The sequence below is a fragment of the Echeneis naucrates genome, chromosome 7 (assembly GCF_900963305.1).
Source record: "Echeneis naucrates chromosome 7, fEcheNa1.1, whole genome shotgun sequence".
Classification (NCBI taxonomy): domain Eukaryota; kingdom Metazoa; phylum Chordata; class Actinopteri; order Carangiformes; family Echeneidae; genus Echeneis; species Echeneis naucrates.
The window spans coordinates 20,631,597-20,655,994 of record NC_042517.1 but is presented as its reverse complement, the minus strand read 5'-3'; the positions used below and the strand labels follow the sequence as shown (position 1 = coordinate 20,655,994).

At 38.8% G+C, this 24,398-nt stretch overlaps 1 protein-coding gene across 6 annotated transcripts; it reads left to right on the top strand.

Annotated features, from left to right (window-relative positions):
- The first annotated feature begins 1,162 nt into the window (after window positions 1–1,162).
- dennd2da (DENN/MADD domain containing 2Da) lies at window positions 1,163–22,890 on the top strand. Of its 6 annotated transcripts, none has more exons than XM_029506157.1 (16): window positions 1,163–1,367; window positions 5,850–5,916; window positions 6,017–6,109; window positions 7,284–7,361; window positions 15,572–15,667; window positions 16,849–17,024; window positions 17,712–17,824; window positions 17,994–18,063; window positions 18,143–18,220; window positions 19,198–19,338; window positions 20,764–20,912; window positions 21,238–21,409; window positions 21,567–21,617; window positions 21,724–21,805; window positions 21,992–22,152; window positions 22,565–22,890. In XM_029506157.1, the coding sequence occupies exons 1-16, from the start codon at window positions 1,347–1,349 to the stop codon at window positions 22,661–22,663; spliced, it is 1,647 nt and encodes a 548-aa protein (XP_029362017.1). In that variant the 5' UTR covers window positions 1,163–1,346; the 3' UTR covers window positions 22,664–22,890. The 6 variants fall into 6 exon arrangements, with proteins under 6 accessions (XP_029362017.1, XP_029362016.1, XP_029362018.1 ...); XM_029506156.1 differs by having other exon boundaries at window positions 1,169–1,364; window positions 21,901–22,152; XM_029506158.1 differs by having other exon boundaries at window positions 1,169–1,367; window positions 22,568–22,890.
- The last annotated feature ends 1,508 nt before the right edge of the window (window positions 22,891–24,398 follow it).

The following is a 24,398-nucleotide window of genomic DNA, read 5'->3' as shown; positions in this document are numbered from 1 at the left end:
CTGGGATTGGCTCCACCACCCCTTCGACCCAGAAATGGATAAGTGGTTGAAGATGAATGAACATTTGATATATTTCTAAATTAATGTTGTACACTTATTTTTAAGAGCCTTTGATATCCTTTTGGTTAAAAAGATTAGGCAATTCATGTCGTTTCCAACTTTACCACCTGTGCCAAGTTGATCAAAATTGGAATGAAACTGCAGAAGTAGGTGAGATTCCAAAGCAAATTTTTGTTGTTCCACTTCTGAATTGAGACTACTGCTCCTGAAGTGGCTGTTGAGTTTAAAATGTTTCATATGACAACACACATCCCTTAAGGTTAAAATAATTTCCACATCACACAAGTCAAATTCCCCTAATTGATTCACACAAAGAGATTGCAATTAGGAAATAAAGTCTTTACAGAGGCAGATAATTATGCAACTTATGATGAACAGGGGGAATGGGAGAGAAGGGTTGCAGGCAGGTCGGAAATGTGTTAAGGGGGACACCATATGGTGACAGCTATGGCTGTGGCAAACAACTATGTTCAAGTTTAATCTGATGAAGAGAGAACCAATATCTCAATATTGTGGTTAATAAAGTTGATGAGAGACAGATACACCAGGTCACTGGCGCTGCACTATGCTCCTGCTGAGGAGTACACACATGACAAGGACACAGGAGAATGAGACAAAATGTGCCAGGACAAGACATACTGGGAGAACTAGAAGTGAGGGAGGTACACTCAACAGACAGCTTGCCATAATCATGAAGGGAAGGTGCACATAACAGAAATCTAAAAAGTATGGCTGATGTGAAGCAGTTCTGTTTCTTCTTCTGCAGGCTCAACATTAAATGTATATGTATATATATATATATATATATATATATGTGTATATATACTTAAGTGCACATGCTGATATAAGCAGCCTCAAAAGACACAACATGTAGTATAAACATTACAAAACAAATCCATGTCATACAGAGTTTCGTTGGTTTTAAAAGTGGATGAACACGTTTCATTGCACGCACTATTAAATGCATATGCAGGCATGCATAAAAACACCCACTTCGTCTTTTGCGTTGCTGCACTACGGTTTAACATTGAAAGAGGAAATCCCAGCGTGAGAGTGCAGTCCGTGAGCTTACCATTTCAAGATGCACACTTCCTCATAGATGTTAACATCCTGCTTCTATGTTACTCTTTGCAGATATACAGGGTGACTCCGTAAACTGAGAGGACATTCTTAGCTTCTATTCATTGATACAAACATTATAGTTATGCCAAAACCAGTACATTAACAGTGGATCTGGGAGATAGACATACTTCTTTCATCTGTTCTGGGAAAGACAAACTGGCAAAATGTCACAGCAAAAACAGGTGGTGAGTGCATTCACCGCTCTTTGTTTTTTCATTTTGTAGCCATGCTAAGTGTTTAATTATGCTTATGATCAAAATTATACTTTCAAACAGACTAGAAAAGATTATATGAATATGTATTCTGGAGAATAAGGTGCAAAACATCAGTCTTGGCCCATTGGGAAGGCAGAACAAAACTTCAAGTTTATTGTATGTACAGTTGAAAATATTTGAGAAACAGACATTTCCTGTAAATATCACATGGCAGGAGGAATAGAGAACTTTGATCTTGACAACTTCACTTTTACTCCCTGTGGTGAGAATTTGAAGTGCACATCCTTTTGATTTTAATCAAGGGGAAGGGGACAAAAAGTTACCAGAGAGGTTTCCTCTCAGTAAATCCACCCTGAAAAAAAAAAAAGTAAAGTTTTTTGATTAACTGTGTACCTGTCTTGAAAAGTTCTTCTGCAATAAGCTTAAATTGCACACAATACACAATTTTTTGTGGAATTACATTTTTCCTGTCACTTTACTGTAAAATGTATGTTTAAAAAAATGCTTTCAGAGTAGGAGTATTTCAATGTATTTTAATGCCAGAAATATAAATTCATAATTTCCAAAAGATAAATGATAATCATTTTAACACACAGATTGGCCTAATTTGACAATACTGGCAAAGCTCCTGGTGGCCAGCATGGCGGCATAGTTTTTAGCAGCTTCTAGTTGCCTCACAACAAGAAGGTTGTAGGTTCGGTTCCCAGCCTGGGGTCTGTGCAGAGTTTATATGTTGTCTACGTTCGTTTCTTCTGGTACTCCTCTTTCCTCCCACCATCCAAAGACATAATTTTTAGGTTAACTGGCAACTCTAAATTGTCCGTAGGTCTGAGTGTGAGTGGTTGTTGTTCTCTGTCTGTCTCTGTCTGTTGACCCTGTGATGGACTGGTGACCTGTCCATGCTGTACCCTGCCCTCACCCAGTGAGAGCTGGGATTGGCTCTAGCCCCCCTCCAACCTGGAAATGGTCGAAGACTAATAAGACTAATATGAATGACTATATCCCCCAAATGAGTCGTTGGGATGTTGGTGGTTTTGGACTAATGTGTCCTAATCTGAGATCTTGACCCTTCTGTGTTGTACTACATGCTTTGTGAAGAAGTTACTAATACCCAGTCAGATGGGAAATGACAGCATTTTTCTGGTCATTATTGTCGCCGGTTCTGTATTTCACTGTCTGTATCTTAACAAGTGACTGAAGTAAGCTTATATGCACCAGTATGTAGTACTAGCACCTTTTTACTTTACTCTTTAGTATTAAGTTTAGTAACTGTGATGGTGTCTTTCCTGTCATCTCCACTTCAAGACTTAGGTGATTTGCATTTCTAGGTTAACTGATGAGTCTAAATTGACCGTAGGTGTGAATGAGAGCGTGAGTGGTTCTTGCTCTCTTTTCCCTCCTTCCTTGTACATTTACAGTCCTTCATACCTTTCATACATTCACATTCTTTCCCAAATTCTTTCGAGAAATACATTGTTTCCTGAATTCTTTTCACAATTACATTTCTTCATGCATTCAGAAAACCACAAAGATATGTTGTGCAAATTATACACTTTTTACCTATTGACTAATCGACACTGGAGTTGATCAACTATACATGCCTTCCTCTGTGCAGCCAGCATCGTGCAGTATTTCTTTTAAGACATACACTGATCAGGCGTAACATTCTGACAACTGATAGGTTAGGTCAGGGGTCGGCAACCCACAGCTCTTTCCTCTCTCTGCTGTACTCCCTGTGGCTTTGATAAAATAGTTGCAATATAAAATAGCTTTTCAGTTTAAATACTCTTTTCCTATTTGGTTATTTTTTTAATGTAATAGTTGTGATTCTAGAGATTTAGGTCATCTTGCAACATTGAAATAAAACATTTTCTTCTTTAAATATTTTGTCGATTGAAATAATTGTCCCACCTTGTTTGTGTCACCTGTTGCTGACAGGCTGGTGACTTATTTTGAGCTCTTCACCACCGGTAAGCTAAGGTAGGCTTTGTGGCTCCAGGTGGGTTTTATTTGGTGGGAACAACACCCAAATGGATCTTTTAATGTTGAAGGTTGCCTACCCCAGGGTTAGGTGAATAACAATGATTATCTCGTCATCAGGATACCTGTTAGTGGGTGGGATATATAAGGGAGGAGGTGAACATTCATTCATTCATTTCATCTTCTACCACTTATCCCTTTCTGGGTGTTGGGGCTTACTGGAGCCAATACCAGCTCACACTCAGTGAGTGGCTGTTGGTCTCTGTCTGTCTCTGTGTGTTGGCCCTGTGATGGACTGGTAACCTGTCCAGGGTGTACCCTGCCCTCACTCACGCTCAGACCTATGTATAATTTAGGGTTGCAAGTGAACATTTTGAAGCAGGAAACATTTCATTTATTTATTTTTAGTTTTGAGTGTCACTCTTCCATCAATAAGGTGCTCGAAAATGTTGGAAAAATCTCTGATCTCTCTAACACTGTTCAAACACAAACAATGTAAAAATTGTAACTGAGTACCTATCTTAAACCTTAAATTATTGATAGTAGGTCTAAAATGAAATTCATAAAAAAGAAAAAAGAAAAAGGAGCTTTAGTGGTGTCTGTGTATTTTTGAACCTAGCACTGTACTTGGGCTAAACAGACCAACCGCTCTTACCATTGCTACATATCGCCATCTCCCAAAAAAAGATAAGACAATGATAATTGTTAGTTTTAGGTTTGGACATAGAAGCATACACAACGTGGGAAAGGTATTTAAATGTAAATTGAAGCTGGGGGCTGTCAGAGGGGATGAACAACAGAATGGAAATGAAGAAAGGAGTGAAGCATAGACATTTATGGTGGTGGCAGTGTGGTAAGCCCAGGCCGACTAAAGGCAGGTGGAGACATTGGAGCACAAAGAGACACAGGTTGGAAGGAGATCTCAGAGAGCTCAATTCTGCCGGTTTTACTGTAGATACTAGTTGAGTAATAATAGCAATTAAAGCAAATTAAAGTCATGATTGGCAGTGACAGTTGACATTCTTCATACTAATTAGAAATTATTTGAGACATGCTAACCACTCATTATTACTTGTTAGTATTAGTATCACTTAATTTAATGCTCCTCTAACCCTACCACGATATATCCTACTTGTGCACTTGTGCTGGATAATTTTCCCATAGGTTATTCTCATTTCCCACAATCTCAGGGTAATTTGGAGTTTGGTGTATGCTGTGGCTCCTGCAACATGTGCAAAAACAGCATTCTTTGTATAAAGTACATGCAGTATAAGACTGTAGTCACAGACAAAGGAGCCAGTAATAGTAGTGGCAGTAAAACATTGTACTTGTAGCAACTAGTATCACTGGCTGCCGCTTGACACTCACTTGAGTCTGAAAGGTCACTGCAGACCCACCAAGTTGTAAAAGTCAAGTAAACACTAGACAGCAGGGATCCAAAACTCAGACGAATATACTGTTTACATAAAATGTCCTTTGCAGGAACAGTGTGAGTTTCTACTTTAGAAATAAATGGACGCATTACATTTAAAAACATTTGCATGCAAAAACAAAGCAAATGTGTATGTTCCTACTCTGGGCAGCATACTTAACCACAGCAAATTTGTCTTTATTGTGAGTCAGTAGGATTAAGCATGCATGAATTCCATCTGGGTGCTCTAGCTTCCACCTGAAGTCCAAAGACATGTACACTGTATACATGAGATGACTCTAAATGGCACATATGTATGAGTGTAAGTTTGAAAGGTTGTTTTTTCTGGCAGTCTGTTCAGAGTGTACCCTAATATTACCCAACGTTAGCTGGAATTGCATTCAGCCAACCCAAAGCTGTTGGAGTTGACTTGAGGAGGGTAAGCAGAGCAGATGACTCTTTTGGTGAGGTCTCAGGAGATCAGGACAGGGAAAAGAGGCAAGATAAGTACATTGATTAGAAATATTGAGCATGAAGCCAGGCAGATGCCACAGGAGGGTAACAGAAAATTTGTCTTAAAAATAGCTCTTGTTTGGTTGCTTAAGCAGATGAGGGATGAGCTGCAGGTGAAACAGATGAAGCATGAAGGGCCTCATAGAAACAAAGAGAACACAGACAGGGGGATACAAAGACACACTAAAGAAAAGGAAGAGCAGATTAAAAAAACAACAACAACAACACAGGAGAAGAAACAGCAACACCACCTCTCATCTGGTGAAATCACTTTGAAGAAATATGTATTTTAACCAGACTGATAAGAGCAAATGTTTGCACCAAATTTTATGACCATCCAAATTAGAACTATTTGTATTTGTATGTTTTTGTTTTTTTTTTTGCATTCTTTGGTTTATTGTTATTATTTCTTCTGTCAATGAGACAAAAAACTGCATTACATCTGATGCTGATGTTATATACAATATTTCTTTCAACCACACAAATTGATTTCCATATTTTTCTTCCACCACTTATCCTTAATTTAAATTTGTCTCTTTTTTTCTCAGAGTATGGAGGACAAACTGTCTCCAACAAGAAGGAGGAACTTCAGCTTTTCATCTCTCCGCGTTAAAAGTAAAATAGTGGCTCATGTGGCACACTCACTGAGATCTAAAACACCTTATTATAACTGATAAGTCTTTCATTCTTGCATGTCAATGTGAATTTCCGACAGAAAGGCACAACAGTTATGAGGAAACTAGTTGTCCACACCGGAGAGGGTTGCTGTCTTTTTCATCTGTCCGAGAGACATCAAGAAAGGATAAGGGTATGCAGCACTTTCATACCTTTCAGCAGTAGGCTTACTGTGTCAAATCAACAAAAACAATAACAGTGGGCAGAAATTTTTGTACATTAACATGACAAAAATAAAAGTTAGTTCCCTTATTAAGAATGCCAACTATTTCACAATTGCCAAATCCAAAAAAGTTTGAACGCTCTGTAAACCAAAATAAACTCATATTTTGTCAGAATACCGCAAAGTCAACATTTCAAATGTTTAAAGTAGAAAGTATAACATTTTAAGAAAAAAATATACATTTTGAATTTGATGGCAGCAAGACTTCTCAAATAGTTGAGGGCCATCTTTACTAAATGTGCAGCATTCCCTCTTGTTTTACCAACAGTCTGCATATTTCTGGGAACTAAGAAGACCAGTTACTTAACTTTTGAGAGAGGAATGTTGTCCCATTCTTGTCTGATATATGATTCTATCTATCATGCTGTTGTAATATATGTTGTATGCAGGTTAGCATTGTCTGACTGAAATGTGCATGGCCTTCTTGGAAACAGACATCATCTTTAGGGGAGCATATGTTGCAAATCTTGTTTATACCTTTTCAGCATTGGTGGTGCTTGTCCAGATTCACAAGCCTCCCTTGTCAAAGGCATTAATGCCTTTGCCATCATGCCATCAGAGATCAAGGCTTTTAAACTGAGTGTGGATAACAAGGCGGATGGTCCCTCTCCTCTTTAGTGGTTGGTTTCCAAAAAAAGTGTCCACAAAGGGTTAGGGTTAGGGGGGTTGAGGGGGTGGTGTTGTCTGTTTGTTTGTTTGTTTGTTTTGCAGATTGGACTCTGCCTCTTTAAGATGCCCTTTTATACCTAATCATGCTAGTAACCTGATGCCCATTCCCCTTATTAGTTGCAAAATGTTCCTCCAGCTGTTTCTTTTTTGTTTGTTTGTTTTTTTAGTTTTTCAGTCTTTTGTATCCCTGTTCCAGCTTTTCTCAGATGTGTCACTGTCATCAAATTCAGAATGAACTCATTTCATGGTGTATTTTTGCCATTATGAAAAAATATATCTGTGAGATTTACAAATCATTGAATTTAGTTTTTAATTTATATTTTATCAAGTGTTCCAAGTTTTTTGTAATTAGAGTTGTAAATGCAAACCTTTTAGCCCTGACCATCATAATTTTGCTTTTGCACCGTATTTCTAGAATGGGTTGCAGATGGTGATGCCACCTCAGAACTACACAATACCCAGGACAGGAAGAAGAGTACTGGACTGTCACAAGGTAACATGAAAATGTGGAAATGACTAGATGACCCATATAATTTCCCAAGGCAGTGCTGCTGCATTTTTGCTGATCAGCTGCTTCATTCATGCCTCACTGGTTCCAATATACCCACTAAAACGTTAGTGCTGAACCCTCAAAGACTTAGTTAGCATCACTTGGTCAGTGATTGAGTGGTAGCAGAGGCCAGTACAGGCTTCGGGTTATTCCTATGATTGTTTGTTCCCCTTCTTTTTATACAATTTATTCAAAGCTTCCCTGGGTAACCATGGTAACCCCATATGTTCAACATCCCTACACTATGAACTCTGGAAGGTATTTTCAGTCCTTCTTGAACACTTCCATATGCCCATATTTCCTGAAGACTGATGTAATAAACCACAGATGTATCATGGACTTCAAGGTGAGACAAGTGACAATCCTCAGTCCTCAGGGACATGGCAGGAATGCATGAGAGTCCAGAAACAGGTGCTTGGTTACCAGTGCATTAGTAAAATGTAATCATATTCATACAGATGTAGAGCTTGGTTATTATAACCTGACATTTTGAATGATTGAGGTGCATTCAGAAAGAACATTAAGGGAAAAATCTTTCCTTTTCCTCCTTTTCTTTAGCAGGATTTTTTTTAATCAAATCTAACAGTTTTGATAAACCCCTTGATGTGACTGGGTCAACTGTTCATTGGTGCTGAACAGTGGTGGACAGTAAAGAAGTAAATTTACTTAAGTATAGTTTTTTTATGATCTGTATTTTACTTGAGTGATTTATTTTTGGATACTTTGTACTTTTGACTCCACCGCATTTCTGTGAAGTACTTGTAATTCTATAAACTCCATTCATGCGCATCTCTTGTCTTCAAGTGCTGTGGCTGTAGTTGAGAGGGAGAGCAAAGGAATAGAGTGAAGGAGTGGAACGGAAGATGGGGGAGAACAAGGAGAGAATTGCAGATGAAAAATTGTGCTGTGCACTGGGCTGTCACTCCAAATTAAACTTTCTTTCGTTGGCTTTAAGTTCAGTTTCTAGAGATTTTATTTTAACTTTTACAATAACACTTTATTTAGGACAATTACAGCGTTGGTCCTTTTGACAGTTAAATGTCGTTTCTATAGGATTTGCTTCTTATACAATTCATCAATTCATTTACTGCATTATTTTAGTCAGATTCCTTGAATGTACTGTTTCATGACATGGCCTATTGTATTGAGATGAAAAGTATTTTGAGTACTTAAGTATTTTTAAAAGCAAGTATTCCTGTACTTTTACACAAGTCATAGTTTAATTTCGCTACTTTCCCTTTTATTGGAGTGACATTTGACCAGGAGGATCTGTACTTTGAGTCAAACACCAGGGTGTACTTTGCCCACCACTGGTGCTGAGCAGCTTGTTTCTGGAAATCCTAAATTTGTTTAGCTTAATCATTCCAAGAGCTCCTGAACAGCGTATGTGTAAAAGTTTGTCAAAATAGAAGATCTGATAAAGCCCCGAAACATTTAACAAGTTAGAGTTTCCTTGTCTGCGTATTGTTTCAGTTTGACAGCTTTAAGGACACCACGTGTTAAGGCAGTTGTTGTTCTCCAGCTCAGTCTCTATGACAAAGTAAATAATAACTATATAATAACAGGAGTCCCTGATGAGAAGACTTCCGGATCGGTGTAATTGTTTTTTATTATTATTATTATTATTATTTTTATTATTTTTTATTATTATTATTATTATTTGGGACTGACTAGCGTCTGTTTGGCAGCAAAGCAGGTTTCCCTTTTCCCGGAACACCTAACGTTCCGCTTTAATCGCACATACATTGAACGCAGCACCTCTCAGCAGTAGGTGGCTCAGGGCTCAGCACGGTTCAGTTTGTCTGTGGCGGCTCTGAGCACCCAACAGTATGAAATCCGTGTAGCGGTATGGAGCCGACGACGAGACCGTGTCACCGACTGTTTTTTCCGAGGACCACGGTTTGTTTGTAAAGTGTCGTCGCAATGAGTGACACGGTGACGAAGAAGAGAAGGAAAGGGCCGTTAAAGAGCAGATGGAGTGAGTACAGATCACAGCCCAGGCCGGTAACTGCCGTTTACTTTACTGACGGTGATTCCACTGTTTACCTGAAGTTCAAACCCGGAGAGCAGCTGTTAGTTACACCCGGGTTTAAAGCTCTTTTTATTCTGTTTTTGTTTCTGTTTTTTTATTTTTTATTTTAAATTTTTACTCTCCAACATGTCCTGTTGCGTACCTGTCGGGACGTGCGCTCTGCGCTGATGATTTTTGTCTAGCAGGTTTGTGTGTATTTGCATATCCGGGTCCGCAGTGTGTTATTACGGCCAGAGTTTTTACTGCTTTGGGAAATTAAACCCCTATAATAAATGCTCAGCCCAGATAAAGTGAGTTTACTTCAACGTGTCTAAATCAATGGAAATTTGCTTAACTGGGTAAGGAGTAGATTGCTTGGACAGCAATAGATTTTTTCATGTTAGCAATACATTTATCTTCTTCCCTTTGCGTGTTAAATCTTTGTCATATTGGACTTTCAATGAATGTTATACCACAAAGAAAGCATAATTTTTATGAGATTTCATTTGCATCAACTAGGACAATCAGTTCTTTAGTACATTTAGTTTTGTAAGTTTTGAGAATTTAAGCGAATTTGTAAAAAAAACAAAAAAAAACAAAAAATCAATTTCACGGTGTTTGTTACGGTGGCTTTCTGACTGAAAAAGGACATGCAAACAGGATCCAAGCAGTTTTGATTGGATGTTAGAGACAGGGCCTTTGCTTTGCTCATTGTACTGCATGGCGTTGTAACATGTTCAGCAGCCACAGGGTGTGAAGCTGTTCAACAGGGTTGTTATTTACACACACATCAGCGCTGAATGGCAAAAGTAGCACATAGACTATCAAAGTCTCAAAGATGATACAGCAACCTAAGATGGCTTACATTTTAAATGGTTTTTAGGGCTAGGGTTGTTCCGCTGCAGCAAAGTGCAAAGCTATGCAACTGCAAGGTGCTTGCTTTTTAACCACCAACACAAACGCCTTGTTCTGTCAATAGAGGTTATCTACTGTGGCTTACTGAAGGTTAGTTGTCAGGAGCAAGACTAGAAGTGAAACTAGGACATCTTGGAGTTATGTCACAAAAGGGGAAAACTACTCATGAAATTAGAAAAGAAAAATCTAATTGGGCCTGATATATCATTGGCAAGTGAGCGTGTGTGATCAAAAAGTTAGTATAAATGGGTGAGTGTTGCTTTGTGTCATCAATTACCTGAGAGACATAGTAATTAAATGGCACCCCATTACCATTTGCCAAATAGAATTCATAGTCCAGTCGCAAAATTGATGGGGCTTGCTTTGTTGATGACGAAGGTAGTATTGGAACAAACTGTGTTACTGCACCTGCTGCATCATTAGGACAACTCTGTACTACAGGAAGTAGGTCTGTATACTGCTGTCAGAAAAGGGAAGGAACGAATGAGTACTGGTTAGACAGGGCTTTATCATACAGCGAAACAAAGCAAAAGGTGGTTTCTTTTGATAAAGACAAACTCTGTACTTCAATCCCATCGAGCTTCTCAGGGGATGAACAAGGGAGCAGAAAGTGAAATCAAAGCAACCAGAGAATGATATACATTACTTGGAACTTCCAAAATAGTTTTAGAATTGAAAAAAACTTTCCTTAAAAATATGAAGTTTTCATCAAAGTGCTTTGGTTACAAAGTTATATTAAATTTACTTCAACAAAAAGATTCCCTGTATTATGATCTCCAATTGTTTGTTTGTCTCAGCATTGCCTCTGATTAGCAAATAAGCACACAGTTAAAATTATATTACATGACAACCTTACCTTTCTTGTTGGCATAGGGACAAACCAGTGTTGTGTGGTAATATTTACAACCAACTAAAAGACTTGATTCAGCTGCGTACTAAGCTGCTGAAAAATATGGACCAAATTAAAACATACCTTTTCATGACAGTAGTCCTTGAACCATAAGTCTCTCCTCCATCTTTCTGCTCTCTGCCTGAACATCTTCATGTTTCCCCTTCCTGTCTGAAAACATTTAAGTTGAGTTCTTCTTCTTCTTCTTTCTTATATCTGAGTGACTCAATGTGTTGGGGCACGGGGGACAGAAGGGAATTTCCATTTTATGGAGCTGTAGCATTTATTTACCAGCAAAATCCCAGTAACCATTTACATTGGACTGTACATGCACCCGCTACTGTAACCCTCTGCTCTGATGGGTACCCTCACTACCATCCTTACCTCTCTTGCGTTTTTGCTGCTGCTTCTCACAGTAATACTTATGTCACAATATAGCATGTGTGCAATGTCAGAACAGATTACAGGATTGCAGAAGCTGAGTCACTCTTTTAAGAACAGGAAAGCCAGTTTACAAGATCTGAATCACAACTGACTGTGAGTCATGCAGGTAGTATTTTATGACATTAATGCACAGCTGTAAACTCAGGCTAGCTTTGGTTTACCTGGCTAATAAACAGCGCAACTGCTCCAGGAACACTAGTACAGCAAAAGCCCAGTCAATATAGCTTGCAACCAGAGTAGTTCTATTGTGGTTTCTCTCCAGATCTGACATATTCACCTATGAAAAGTCTACCTACACCCCTGTTACATCCCCTTTTGCAGAGGGTGCTTGATATTTGTGTTCCTTGGAAGCACTGGACATGATGTATTAATTTTATTCTTCTGCATGCACTGAATTTTGAGGTTGTCATATACATATAGTCTACCTTTCTTGACCTGGGGAATCACTGGAGACAGACAAAACAAAACATGATGGAACATTATTTGATTTTTGAGAGAGCTGTACTTACTTAAAGTAATAGGTGGCTATTTTGTAGTATCATAGGTGGGAACAAAAGAAACTGTTCATTCCTGAAGTCTGGTCATTAAGTTGGCTGGTCAATATACATTGGGAAGTGATACTTCCAAGAAATTGGAATTTAACAAAGTTGAATAACATTGTGTTAATTGATGAGTGTTGGCATAAGGGGTGGGAGATATGGATCAAAACTGATATCCCAATATTTTTCAATATTTTAGCAGTAACAATATTATTGGCAAAGCATCAAATATTTATTTTTCTCTCTCTCTCTTTAGTTTGCCAACAGGCTAGTTGAACAGGACAGAAATAACAGTAATTTACAACTTAAAACTTTTGAATTTAACTTGTCCTTTTAGTACACAACCAATTTCCAAATACTGTAGTGTAATACAAAGATTTCCTGCGATTTCCAGCACAAATATTAACATTGAATGATTAAAATAAACTAAAGTAAAGCAAAATAAAGCCTTTGAATGGAGGCTTGTGCATAAAAGAAAAATGACTTTACTGCATTGATTACACTTTTTTCAAGATTTGTTTCTGGCCTTATAACTTAGGACAGCTTGAAGAGTGCATATTAGGAGAGAGAGTGGAGAATGACATGCAGCAAATGATACAAGCTGGTACTGAAACAGCGTTGTCATTGAGAAACTTGTAGGCTCTTGTTTATGGGGCATGTGCACTACCCACTGCTCCACCAGCACCCAGCAATGTGCCCATTTGATATAGTAATAGCAGGCACAGTGGTATCTGTGCAAGGCTGCTTAATAGTTTGCCATCTCTCTCTCCCACACCCTTTTTTCATCAATCATTTTAGTGATAGGACTCCAGGCTTCTAACTCCTGAATCCAATTATCTCTTGACGGTTTTAGTTGAGACATTTACATACTCTTTCCATCCTGCACTGTGAATGTTTGTGTATTCAGTCTGACTAAAAACATTACCATCAATCTGTATGGCTTTCATTAAAACAGATTAATTTGTTCATTATTGTAATATTGATGAAGAGCAGACCATATGCTAGGATACATTTATACATAAACACAGGGAATTCCAGAGAGTGCACTTACTTTTCTTGTCACTCCATGTTTAGCATAACCACGCATACGTGTATTCTTTAAGTTCCTAGCTACTCCAGACAAATCAATCACTCGTTCACATATGCCTAGCTATTCCAATAGTTCTGGTAATAGATTGATTAATGTAATAATGTGAGAATATGCTGCATTGCACTTAGTTATCTTTCTTTTCCAAAAACATGTAAAAACATGTAATAAGTGCTGTTGGACTGAAGGCTGAATTTTACCTCATTATATAAAAATAATATATAGCAAAGGACAAACTATCATCAGTATTTGCTAGAGAATGAACTGATACTTCATTCCAGTTTAGGTTATTCCCAGGAATTATCTGGTATTAATTAATACTGCTAATCTGTTGCTTTTAATTCCGAGAGAAACAGTTATTTTTGCATTCAAACCTTTTTATTATTTACATTTTTCATAAGTGTGACCAGATTTACTCACTTGGACTTTTAACCAGTGAGTCAATTTCTTTCTTGCATTTTCCTGCAAGGAAATTTCTAGATTTGTGACACTTGGTATTTCTTTGTTTGTAATAGAACAATGAATGAATGAAAAAAGATTAGTATTGACTATAATAATATTGTTGTTTATTAACCATTTGAAAGTTGAGGTAAACATAAAGTTAAGAAACGCCTTTTATCCCACATCACCTGAATGCAGCACAACTTTGAAAGTTCTTTCCCCACAGGCTGAGGTAAACAAATGATTCAGCAGTCTGTTAGGAATGGAGATTTGGTTGATGGCTGCGTTAGTACATTGCGATTACCAATTTAAATACACAAGTTTTTTTCAGTCTGGAATAACTACATTGTGCGTGTGTATGTGGGGAGTGACCGTGTCTTGCTGCTTGTTATGTGTTGGCAACGAATGTTCTTTGTGGTTTGGGTATGCTGGGTCATGATCAGGTGTTTAGTTTGTCTGTCCTTTTGACAGCACATTTACTGAGGTAAGCCAGCTTACTGAAGCCTGTGCAAGGAATTTGTTTCACAAAGCAGGTTTGATTGAGTCTCACCCTAAAGCAGTGCTTCTCAATTATTTTCTGTTCGAACCCCCCCAGGAAGAAGAAAGAAATATTTCACACTCCCCCATTCTCCACCACGACTATAAATAGTGTCATTTGTCTATAAAATTGTTAGAAGTACACCTCTGCATAAAGTTGTATTCTTATTATCATTAAAAAAAAAAGAAAAAAGAAAGGAATTTAGAAGCACTGCCCTAAAGATATGCCTCATCCAGCTAGTTTCTGGGCTAAATTTTACATCAGCATTATAAATAAGTAATCTGCCAGATTAAAAAACAGATCTTTCCACATAAGCTCCTGTCAAGCAGTCCCACACAGGAGCTTTGCGCAGTTCATGCAAACTAAATAGTCAACATCAAGTAACTAACCACTTTTCTAGACCCCACTCTCTATTCATCTAACAAACAATTTGACTTATTTTACCTACACTGATCTACACCAATTTCTCTTACTTTCTTCTTTGTGTTTTACTCTAGGGGTGTAATGGTATGTTAAAGTCACAGTTTGCCATATACCTTGGTTTTGAAATCACAGTTCAGTATATTTTCGGTACAGAAAAATGCAAAAAAAGAAGAAGTGGGGAACCTTATTTTTCATTTATTGTCAAATTAAAAACATTAAACGTAACCTAGTTTCCTGAACAAAGGATGGTTCTATTTTTCATAAAAACATACCTCGTTCTAGGTAGGTATAAAAATAAGTCATAAAATTAAGATCAATCTAAGTGCGCCATGTGGAAAATACTGTAAGCATTTTCAGCTTCACATTCAAACTACTCAATAAAATAAAAATTTGTTTGGCTTTACCATGAAAGTTGAAATAAACTAGAAATGTTGTAGAAAATAAGGTAGAAAACAGAAAATTCAGGCAGTTTGGTACGAAAACTCATACCTTTACACCCCTACTTTACTATCAATTATTTTTGTGACACACTGCATCCCGATAGTAGCCATGGTGAAAGCCCTGTTTTCTTGAAGATTACTTCTTGAAGATTACTTCATAAAATTTCTGTACTCATCTACTGACAAGAGGACTCAAAAATTTGTAGCTGTTACAATAACTTGCTGGGGCACTTCAAAGTCAAAGAAAGTGTCAAGTGCCTCCAGATTATTGAGGGTGGTGACATTTTGAATCTACCAGTGTCATTTGGCTGAGACCTGAGCTGAACTTAATCAAAAACAATTCAAGCTGTAACCAGCAGATTCACTTTGGCAAAGCTGGCATTGTGTTAGTTTCAGGAATGAGGAGCTGCTGGTTTTGTTTTTCAGGTTCCATCGAAGCAGTTGAAGATGAAAGTGGACAACAAGGTGCTCTAAAGAGACTCAGTGCCATGTGGTCCTCCTTCCGCAGAGGCAAAAAAGACGGTGAGTAATACGTTCCAGAAAAAAAATATATATATTTTTTAAATCTTAGCGTTGTACTTTCAGTGAGATTGTTGTAAAGTGTCACGATTGCTGATATCCTGCTGCTCTGAACAGATAATAGACAGAACTTTCAAACAGATTAAAAATAAGATGATAAGTACTTCCGCAGACATTTAGAGTTTCAAGAATTGTGGCTTCCTCTTGGCATTTTTAACATTAAACTTCATAGCCATTGTGTCATTGTGATGTCCATTTTCTTTAAATGAACCTAGTGTTCAGCTACATGATCCAAGAGCTTTCCCATTGTCAGTGTTTAACCCTAACCCTATTAACTGGTAAAATGTAGTTCATTTTCCAGGTCAGGCTAGCTCTTAGCTTAATTTGCATTTAATTTCAAAATTAAAGCCTGCTAAAGCCTAATCATAAAGGATAAACTGGCAGTCTTGCAAAGCAGTTAGTTCCTACAGTTAGTTAGTTAGTCTTACAGTTTGAATCCCTGGCCAGATTCTGCTGTTGAAAGTCTAACCCTTTTTTTAATTTTTTAATTTAGAAGCTACTCTATTTGCAGAGTTACTGCAAGGAAAAAAATTCTGCTCGTGCAACAAATCATTTCAATCAATCAAACCTTTGGGAAACAAATTTAGTTCAATAAACTGTCTTCTTTCATGTGCATTTGTTTGGGACTGCACCAGCAGAAATAAAACACATTATACTATCAAGGTAAGAAAAATCTCTGTATTGCTGGGCCTTTGTTTTACATGAAAAGGAAGGAATGTAGCAGAGAACACATGGCTGGCAGAGTGTGAAGGAGACGGGATGAAGCTGGTGCTGGATTTGTTGGTATGAAGGTGATTGATCTTTGAATAGAGGGGGAGAGTGCATTCAAGAGGAGAGATAGTAGGTACCCCAGTAACCCATAATGACAAAGCTAAAACAGCAATTTAAATGCATGCCAATCTTCTTTTCACTTGCTCATGTTCTTCCCATTTATCTTGATTGTCTGATATGTCCTGCATGTCGATTGCAGTGATCATTCAGTTAGGCCATAGACCTGCAATGAGTCAGAGTTGGGAGGTGTGACATCACTGTAATATAAGCTCAGGGATGAAGTGATGCTCTTAAAAGGCCTGTTAACCTTTCTGTCTGGAAAAGGTGGTGATGCACAATGAATATCTCTGCAGGAGTCCAAGATCTGGAGCCAACAGAGTCCCCAGGCCCAGCAGTAGTAGACAACACAACCAGGCAGCAGCGCTATGCTAGTGGTCAGTACTTTTTTGAGTATCTGGTAGTGGTGAGCCTCAAGAGGACTAACGATGGGAGCAGTTATGAGCCTCAGATCACCTACCAGTTTCCCAAGGTCAGTAACCTTTTGTATTGTACTAAAGACGTTAACCTATCAAAGTAAACCTGGAGTGTTTGTCATAGTTTCCTTCACTTAGTACAGGACTAATTATCATAGGTATTTTAATTGATTTTTTTTACTTATTATATTGTACACTTCCTGAGCTGAGTACAAATGTCTTCTCATGTGCAAACATGCAACTGACATCAAATCAACCTTGACACCGAGTGACAGTTAACCATATCATGCTTTGTCGCTAATATATGGACATCCACTGTAACACAGATAATTGAAGCTGATGATCTGCAACAGTCTTTTAAACTGGAACAAAAAACATCAAATTGAAACTGCCTATATTTAATTTCTTGTTTTAACATTGCTGCCGTATGTAGTTAGAATTGTGGATGTCCAGATTTTGTACAAATATTTCTAGTGTCATGTTAGCTATTCATGGAGAACTTAATGAACTTGGAACCTTTAACAGCTTGTGAGGTTCTCAATCCCACTAAATTCCTCCTAAAACCATTAGCCAGGTTATCTCCAATTAAAGCTTTGTATTTTGTAGCAGGTGTCTAAAAATAATATTAATTATAATATACCTTTAAAATGTATTGACTCATTTGACAATACAGGTGTGTGTGTGTGTGTGTGTGTGTGTGTGCATGTGTGTGCATGCATGTGTGTGCATGTGTGCGCTTTCAGAAAGATGGGATGGCTAGGTATCAGAAAGAGGAAGAACAGAAGACACTAAAGGCAATCACTCTGTTTTGTTTCCCAGAGGGCATCAACTGGGCTCCTCTGACAGAATACCATAGGTACAGCAGATCTTTTCTGTAACTGTACACTACTACTTGTGTTGTGGTATGCAAAGATTTGAGCACAATGGGTCACATTTCATATATTGTTGACTGGAAAAGGAAGGAATAAAATCTTAACACTGCAGCAATAGACCATATTATCTTACTCTTCCTCTTTTGTTTACAGTGAGACTTTCTCCTTTGTTCTGACGGAGATTGATGGCAGCAGAAGAAATGGATACTGCCGGAGGTTACTGGTCAGTGTGTTGTCAGAAACATCTCGGTGTCTAATCATTTTGCTCATTGTATTAAATATTTTATTTTGTCATTCTCCAGCCTAAAGGAAGAGGAGCTCGCCCACCTGAGGCATACTGCATCATTAGCAGTCTGGCATGTTTTGGCCTGTTCTCCAAGGTGAGTTACATATCTTAAAGAGAAAAACTTCAGGCTCTTACCATGGCTGGACTTTTCTAATTAGAGAAGAGCAGTTTGACATATTAGTAGAACCTTACAGAACCAGATTCATGACCTGGTTAATATCCTGTAATCAGTGTGTGGGGACAGCTCTTGATATGTACTCAATAGATTACGTATGCAGTGAGTTATACTTTACCAGCCTATAGTTAGTTGATGGCCATTGTTTGTCTTGACACAGGCATGTTGGAGTTGGCGGAGGGCAAAATTCTCTTGAATATACACCAGAATAATGAGAAGAAGTGACTAGAAACACCACAAAACTGCACCCCCTCCCCAAGAAAACAGTACACTCTGTTTGAAGATATTCCATAAAATTAAAAAACAAAACATTGTCCTGGGGCAGCACGGCGGCATAGTGGTTAGCACTGTTGCCCCACAGTAAGAAGGTCGCATAAACAGTTCCCAGCCTGGGGCTTTTCTTTGCAGACTTTGTATGTCCTCCCCGTCCCTGTGTGAGTTTCCTTCCATCTATTAGATTAACTGGTGACTAAATTGTCTGTAGGTCTGAGTGTGAGTGTGAGTGGTTGCTGGTCTCTGTCTGTCTCTGTGTGTTACGGTGGACTAGTGACCTGTCCAGGGTGTAGCCAGAGTGAGCTGGTATTGGCTCCAGCACCCCCTGCAACCTGGAAACAGATGAGCGGTTGAAGATGAATGAATGAACTTTGTCGTGATGTTAAAACCTACGATTGTGAAGACCATAAGTTTTAAGAATTTAAAGCATTTGACCAGTAAATTGAAATACTGTTACTATTAGTGGTTAAATTTTATAAAGCCTATCAGCAGCTAGTAGAGTAATTCCTTCTTTTTACGCTGGTCTTAATTTGAAAATTAATAGTGCAATAAAGTAAGGATCACATTGCCCCAATGCTTGAGAAGCTTCATGTATAATTAAATGTTCTTTTATTTGTGTGCAGATATTTGATGAGGTAGAAAAGCGGCGTCAGATCTCCATGGCTATGATCTATCCATTCATGCAGAAGCTGCGAGAGGCTCCATTCCCAGCTCCAGGAAACACTGTGGAGATTAAGAGCTTCATTCCTGAGTCAGGCACTGAGGTCAGACCAAAACCCCACCGTCATCCTGTCAACAGTTCAGTTAAAATATATGCTTTATAGTCAAGACTATGTTTATCCACAGAGTTGCTCATCTTTTTTAAAATCTTTCTTAAAATAATAGCTAATAATCTGAAATATAAAATACAACAATACAATCATAAATTTGGGCTGGACAATATGCATCCATATTCTATCGCTTTTTCCGTTTCTGGGTCGTGATCCCAGGTCACAATGGGTGAGGGAGGGGTACACCCTGGACAAATCAGCAGTCCATCACAGGGCCAACACACAGACCAACAACCACTCACAATCAGACTCAATTTAGGGTCAGTCCCAATACACCCCCTACCCCTGCTTTTTAGCCCTACCCCTAAATTTTGCACATTCCCGTGAGGTTAGTGGTGTCCCAATTCCTCAAGGGTTTTCAGATGCTGACTTCTCGAGGAAGGACCAGTAAAAATTTCCCAGAATGCTCTATGCCATCATTTGCATACATAATCAAACAACAATGGTGACCCCCAGAGAGCGTGACGATGTGGAGAAGAAAAACCACAAAAAATTCACAACATATGTCGATGGTGTATTCTTCTCTGTGTACCTCTTGGTTTATTTATCAATCAAAGCATAATGAATGGTAAAAAAAATTATGCAACTGCAGACTCCATGTTGCTGCTGGGACTACGCAGTCACTTGCATGCCTTGTGGGGCTTCTGCTAAAATGCATTGAAATCAGTTTTTTTCAAAAAAAAGGCCTTACAAGGTATTAAATTCTTTAGTGTAACAACTATTCCTCTTACTTATTCTCAATGTTCTACAATGTTTTTGCATGTGGCTGTATCAGTAAATTGTTTTGGATTTGATAGGCAATATTTAGGCCAACTGAAGACTATAATGCTAACTGATTGTTGTTAATGAATCCTCTGGAATTCTTGAGCCTAGTGGTTTGCGATCATACCCTCATATTTGGACTCTAGCCAAGCTGCATCAAGGAGTTGTGACTACATTGGTGACATAAGACAAGAGCAATGAGAAAGTATAAAGTGTGAGCTGTGATTACAAAAAACTGATAATGGAGATATTGGATCGAGAGGCTGCTGTGACATTAACACACAGTGTAGTGCAACACTGATATGAGATCCTTCAGGGGGTGTGTTTGCGTGGAGTTGTTTAAACCTGTCCTGCATTACACAGCCTTTACCTCACTTCTTCTATCAGGCCACATACCTTGTTTCAACAGCTCTCAAGTTTTCACTCATTCTGACCATTGTTTGTGTCACAGTACACTGCTAATGTGACCCGCCCTCAGGGAGAAAGAGGGACAAAGAGCTTTGTTTACATGATGGCATGAAGGATGCATTGCCTTACAAGAATGTGAAAGTGAAAGAATAATATTATAATATTTGTGACAATGGCCACGCTTTCAAGATCATCAGGTTAACCCGTCCACTGGATTCCTGGTTGGAGCATGTCAACTTTGCCACACTATTTGACTGCCTGAAGGATGAAGAGGTGTTACTGGTGTTTGCTGCTGCTGTCCTCGAGAGACGGATCATTTTCATCGCGAATGAGCTTGGGTATTACTCACTTACATACAATCGCATTGAGACATACTCAAACTTATTCAGCAAAATAAGTTTTGACTGCTCGTAAAGCATAACGCTGCTGAGCCTCCTGAGGATAACAAATGACGAATGTTGGGATCGAAATAAATCATTTTAGATGTTTCTCAAAAAATGTAAATAAAAAAAATAATGGACCAAGGATCATATTCACTTTGTAAGAAAAACTGGGGCACTAATATAAGAAAGATGTGAAATGACTTGACAGTCAACATCCAGATTCAAAAAATCTAGGCAAAATGTTGAAGTTTAATATCAACTCTCTTTTTTCGGTATGCAGCACACTATCCCAGGTTATTCATGCAGTGGCAGCCCTGCTTTACCCGTTCACCTGGCAGCACACGCTCATCTCCATTGTTCCAGAGATCTTGATCGATGTAGTCATGGCACCCACTCCGTACCTGCTGGGAGTACAGAAACGCTTACTGGACCTTGTCACTGACCAGAGCGATGTGAGTTATCACTGACAACATAACAAAACATCTTAAAAGCACCCATAACTTGAGTTACTTTGTGCAAAAACTGATTTTGGGTATTTGAATAACCAGTAAATTTATATTGGAATTATTGCCACATTCTGTGCCCTTATTACTACTTTCTATAACACAGCTGCTGGTGGTTGACTTGTCTGAGGATAAGCAGGAGACCTTCATTATTTCAGTGAGTGTTTCATCAATTATATAGCAAATCTTTTGGCTATCAATTATCATTTTGAGCATCTCAGATAACATACAGTTGTATCAAATCGTAAAATCTTACTTTTCAGATTGGTGATGAAAGCTCTATTCTGCCACCAAAGCTCAAAACGGAACTTCTAGAGGCACTAAATACAAGACAAAACACATCAAGTAAGCCAAATGCAAATAAATTCATTCACTAGTGAATCAGTTATTAACAGAAACATTATCTCACCATCTCAGTTGTTTTCTGTCCTTTCGGTTAGCGGTGGAGGAGCTAAACCGGGTGGTGTCGGAAGCCTTCCTGTATTTCTTTGTGAAAACAGTTGGCCATTACAACTCCTATGTCAAATACAGTCACCCTGGAGAACGAGGCATGTTTGAAAAGAGAAAGTTCTACAAGGCCATTGAGTCCAAGACCACTCGACACTTCATTAAGAAGTTCATCCAGACGCAGATGTTTGACCTGTTTATCCAGGAGGTGGAACAGCAGCAGCAGTCGGGCCAACAGCCCTCAGGTAAGGCTGTGAGAACAGACACATACACAAGAAAAAATAATGGTTATATATAATAATCTATGGTTAATAATGGTAATTATCTCGGTTCCTGCACAGGACTAGTCCTCCAGGTGTGTCTGTGTCTGTGCCTGTGTCTCTTTGAGCTCAGTGTTTTTGTATTTATACATGGCAACATCAACTCAAAAATCTATTAAAAAGTGACTTACTTGTAGTGTCATAATAACGGCATAAAAATGCTAATTAAAAGAAAAATATTTACCTTTATTGTTAACTCTGCTCCAGGTCTGGTCAACTTAAATTATCCAGTTAGCCCATTCAGAACCATTTGATCTCAAGTTTAATGACTGAGAATAGTTTTTTTTTTTTTTTGTTTGTTTTTTTTTTTGATTGATCCATGCTCTTCTCTGTCCAGCAGGAATATTTCACAAAAAGATCCTTGAATACCAAGAAAAGAAGAAACGGGAGAAGACAAAGAAACACTAATTGTGAGGGACCCTGGGAGTGTATATAGGAGTCATAGAAGAAGATGGATTGTTGTGTATTTTTATGTCAATTTTATTTTAAATATGTATGCAAGCAATGTGTGAATTACTGTAGTGGCTATCTTGCTACTTCTCTGTGAAACACTGGCCATAGGCTAAGGACCAATACATGGAACTGAAGTCTTTCAATCTGCCCAAATGTAATACGAGTGAACAGGAGAAGCATTTCAAATAAAGAGTTTTTTAATTCCATGTGCCCGCAGCCTCTGAATTTTAAACAACTAATCGTCAGTCGGTGTTTAATACTGGTTTCTATCCATAGATCCAAGAACAACTTAATACTATTACATGTGTACATTACATTTATTTATTCTGTATTATTGAAGCTGTACACTCACCGGCCACTTTATTAGGTACACCTGTCCAACTGCTTGTTAACACTTAATTTCTAATCAGCCAATCACATGGCGGCAACTCAGTGCATTTAGGCATGTAGATATGGTCAAGACAATCTCCTGCAGTTCAAACCGAGCATCAGTATGGGGAAGAAGGGTGATTTGAGTGACTTTGAACGTGGCATGGTTGTTGGTGCCAGAAGGGCTGGTCTGAGTATTTCAGAAACTGCTGATCTACTGGGATTTTCACGCACAACCATCTCTAGGGTTTACAGAGAATGGTCCGAAAAAGAAAAAATATCCAGTGAGCGGCAGTTCTGTGGGCGGAAATGCCTTGTTGATGCCAGAGGTCAGAGGAGAATGGCCAGACTGGTTCGAGCTGATAGAAAGGCAACAGTGACTCAAATAACCACCCGTTACAACCAAGGTAGGCAGAAGAGCATCTCTGAACGCACAGTACGTCGAACTTTGAGGCAGATGGGCTACAGCAGCAGAAGACCACACCGGGTGCCACTCCTTTCAGCTAAGAACAGGAAACTGAGGCTACAATTTGCACAAGCTCATGGAAATTGGACAATAGAAGATTGGAAAAACGTTGCCTGATCTGATGAGTCTCGATTTCTTCTGCGACATTCGGATGGTAGGGTCAGAATTTGGCGTCAACAACATGAAAGCATGGATCCATCCTGCCTTGTATCAACGGTTCAGGCTGGTGGTGGTGGTGTAATGGTGTGGGGAATATTTTCTTGGCACCAATTGAGCATCGTTGCAACGCCACAGCCTACCTGAGTATTGTTGCTGACCATGTCCATCCCTTTATGACCACAATGTACCCAACTTCTGATGGCTACTTTCAGCAGGATAATGTGCCACGTCATAAAGCTGGAATCATCTCAGACTGGTTTCTTGAACATGACAATGAGTTCACTGTACTCAAATGGCCTCCACAGTCACCAGATCTCAATCCAATAGAGCATCTTTGGGATGTGGTGGAACGGGAGATTCGCATCATGGATGTGCAGCCGACAAATCTGCAGCAACTGTGTGATGCCATCATTTCAATATGGACCAAACTCTCTGAGGAATGCTTCCAGCACCTTGTTGAATCTATGCCACGAAGAATTGAGGCAGTTCTGAAGGCAAAAAGGGGTCCAACCCGTTACTAGCATGGTGTACCTAATAAAGTGGCCGGTGAATGTATAATGTCTCATCTTCAAACTGCCTATCTGGTTCCACCTGGTGGGGGCAGCAGTCTGAGAAGGGCGGCTCAGACACTCCTCTCCACAGCAACTTCCACTGTCTCCTCTGGGAGGATCCTAAGGCATTCCCACGCCAGTCAATAGATGTAAATTCTCCAGTGCGACCTGCA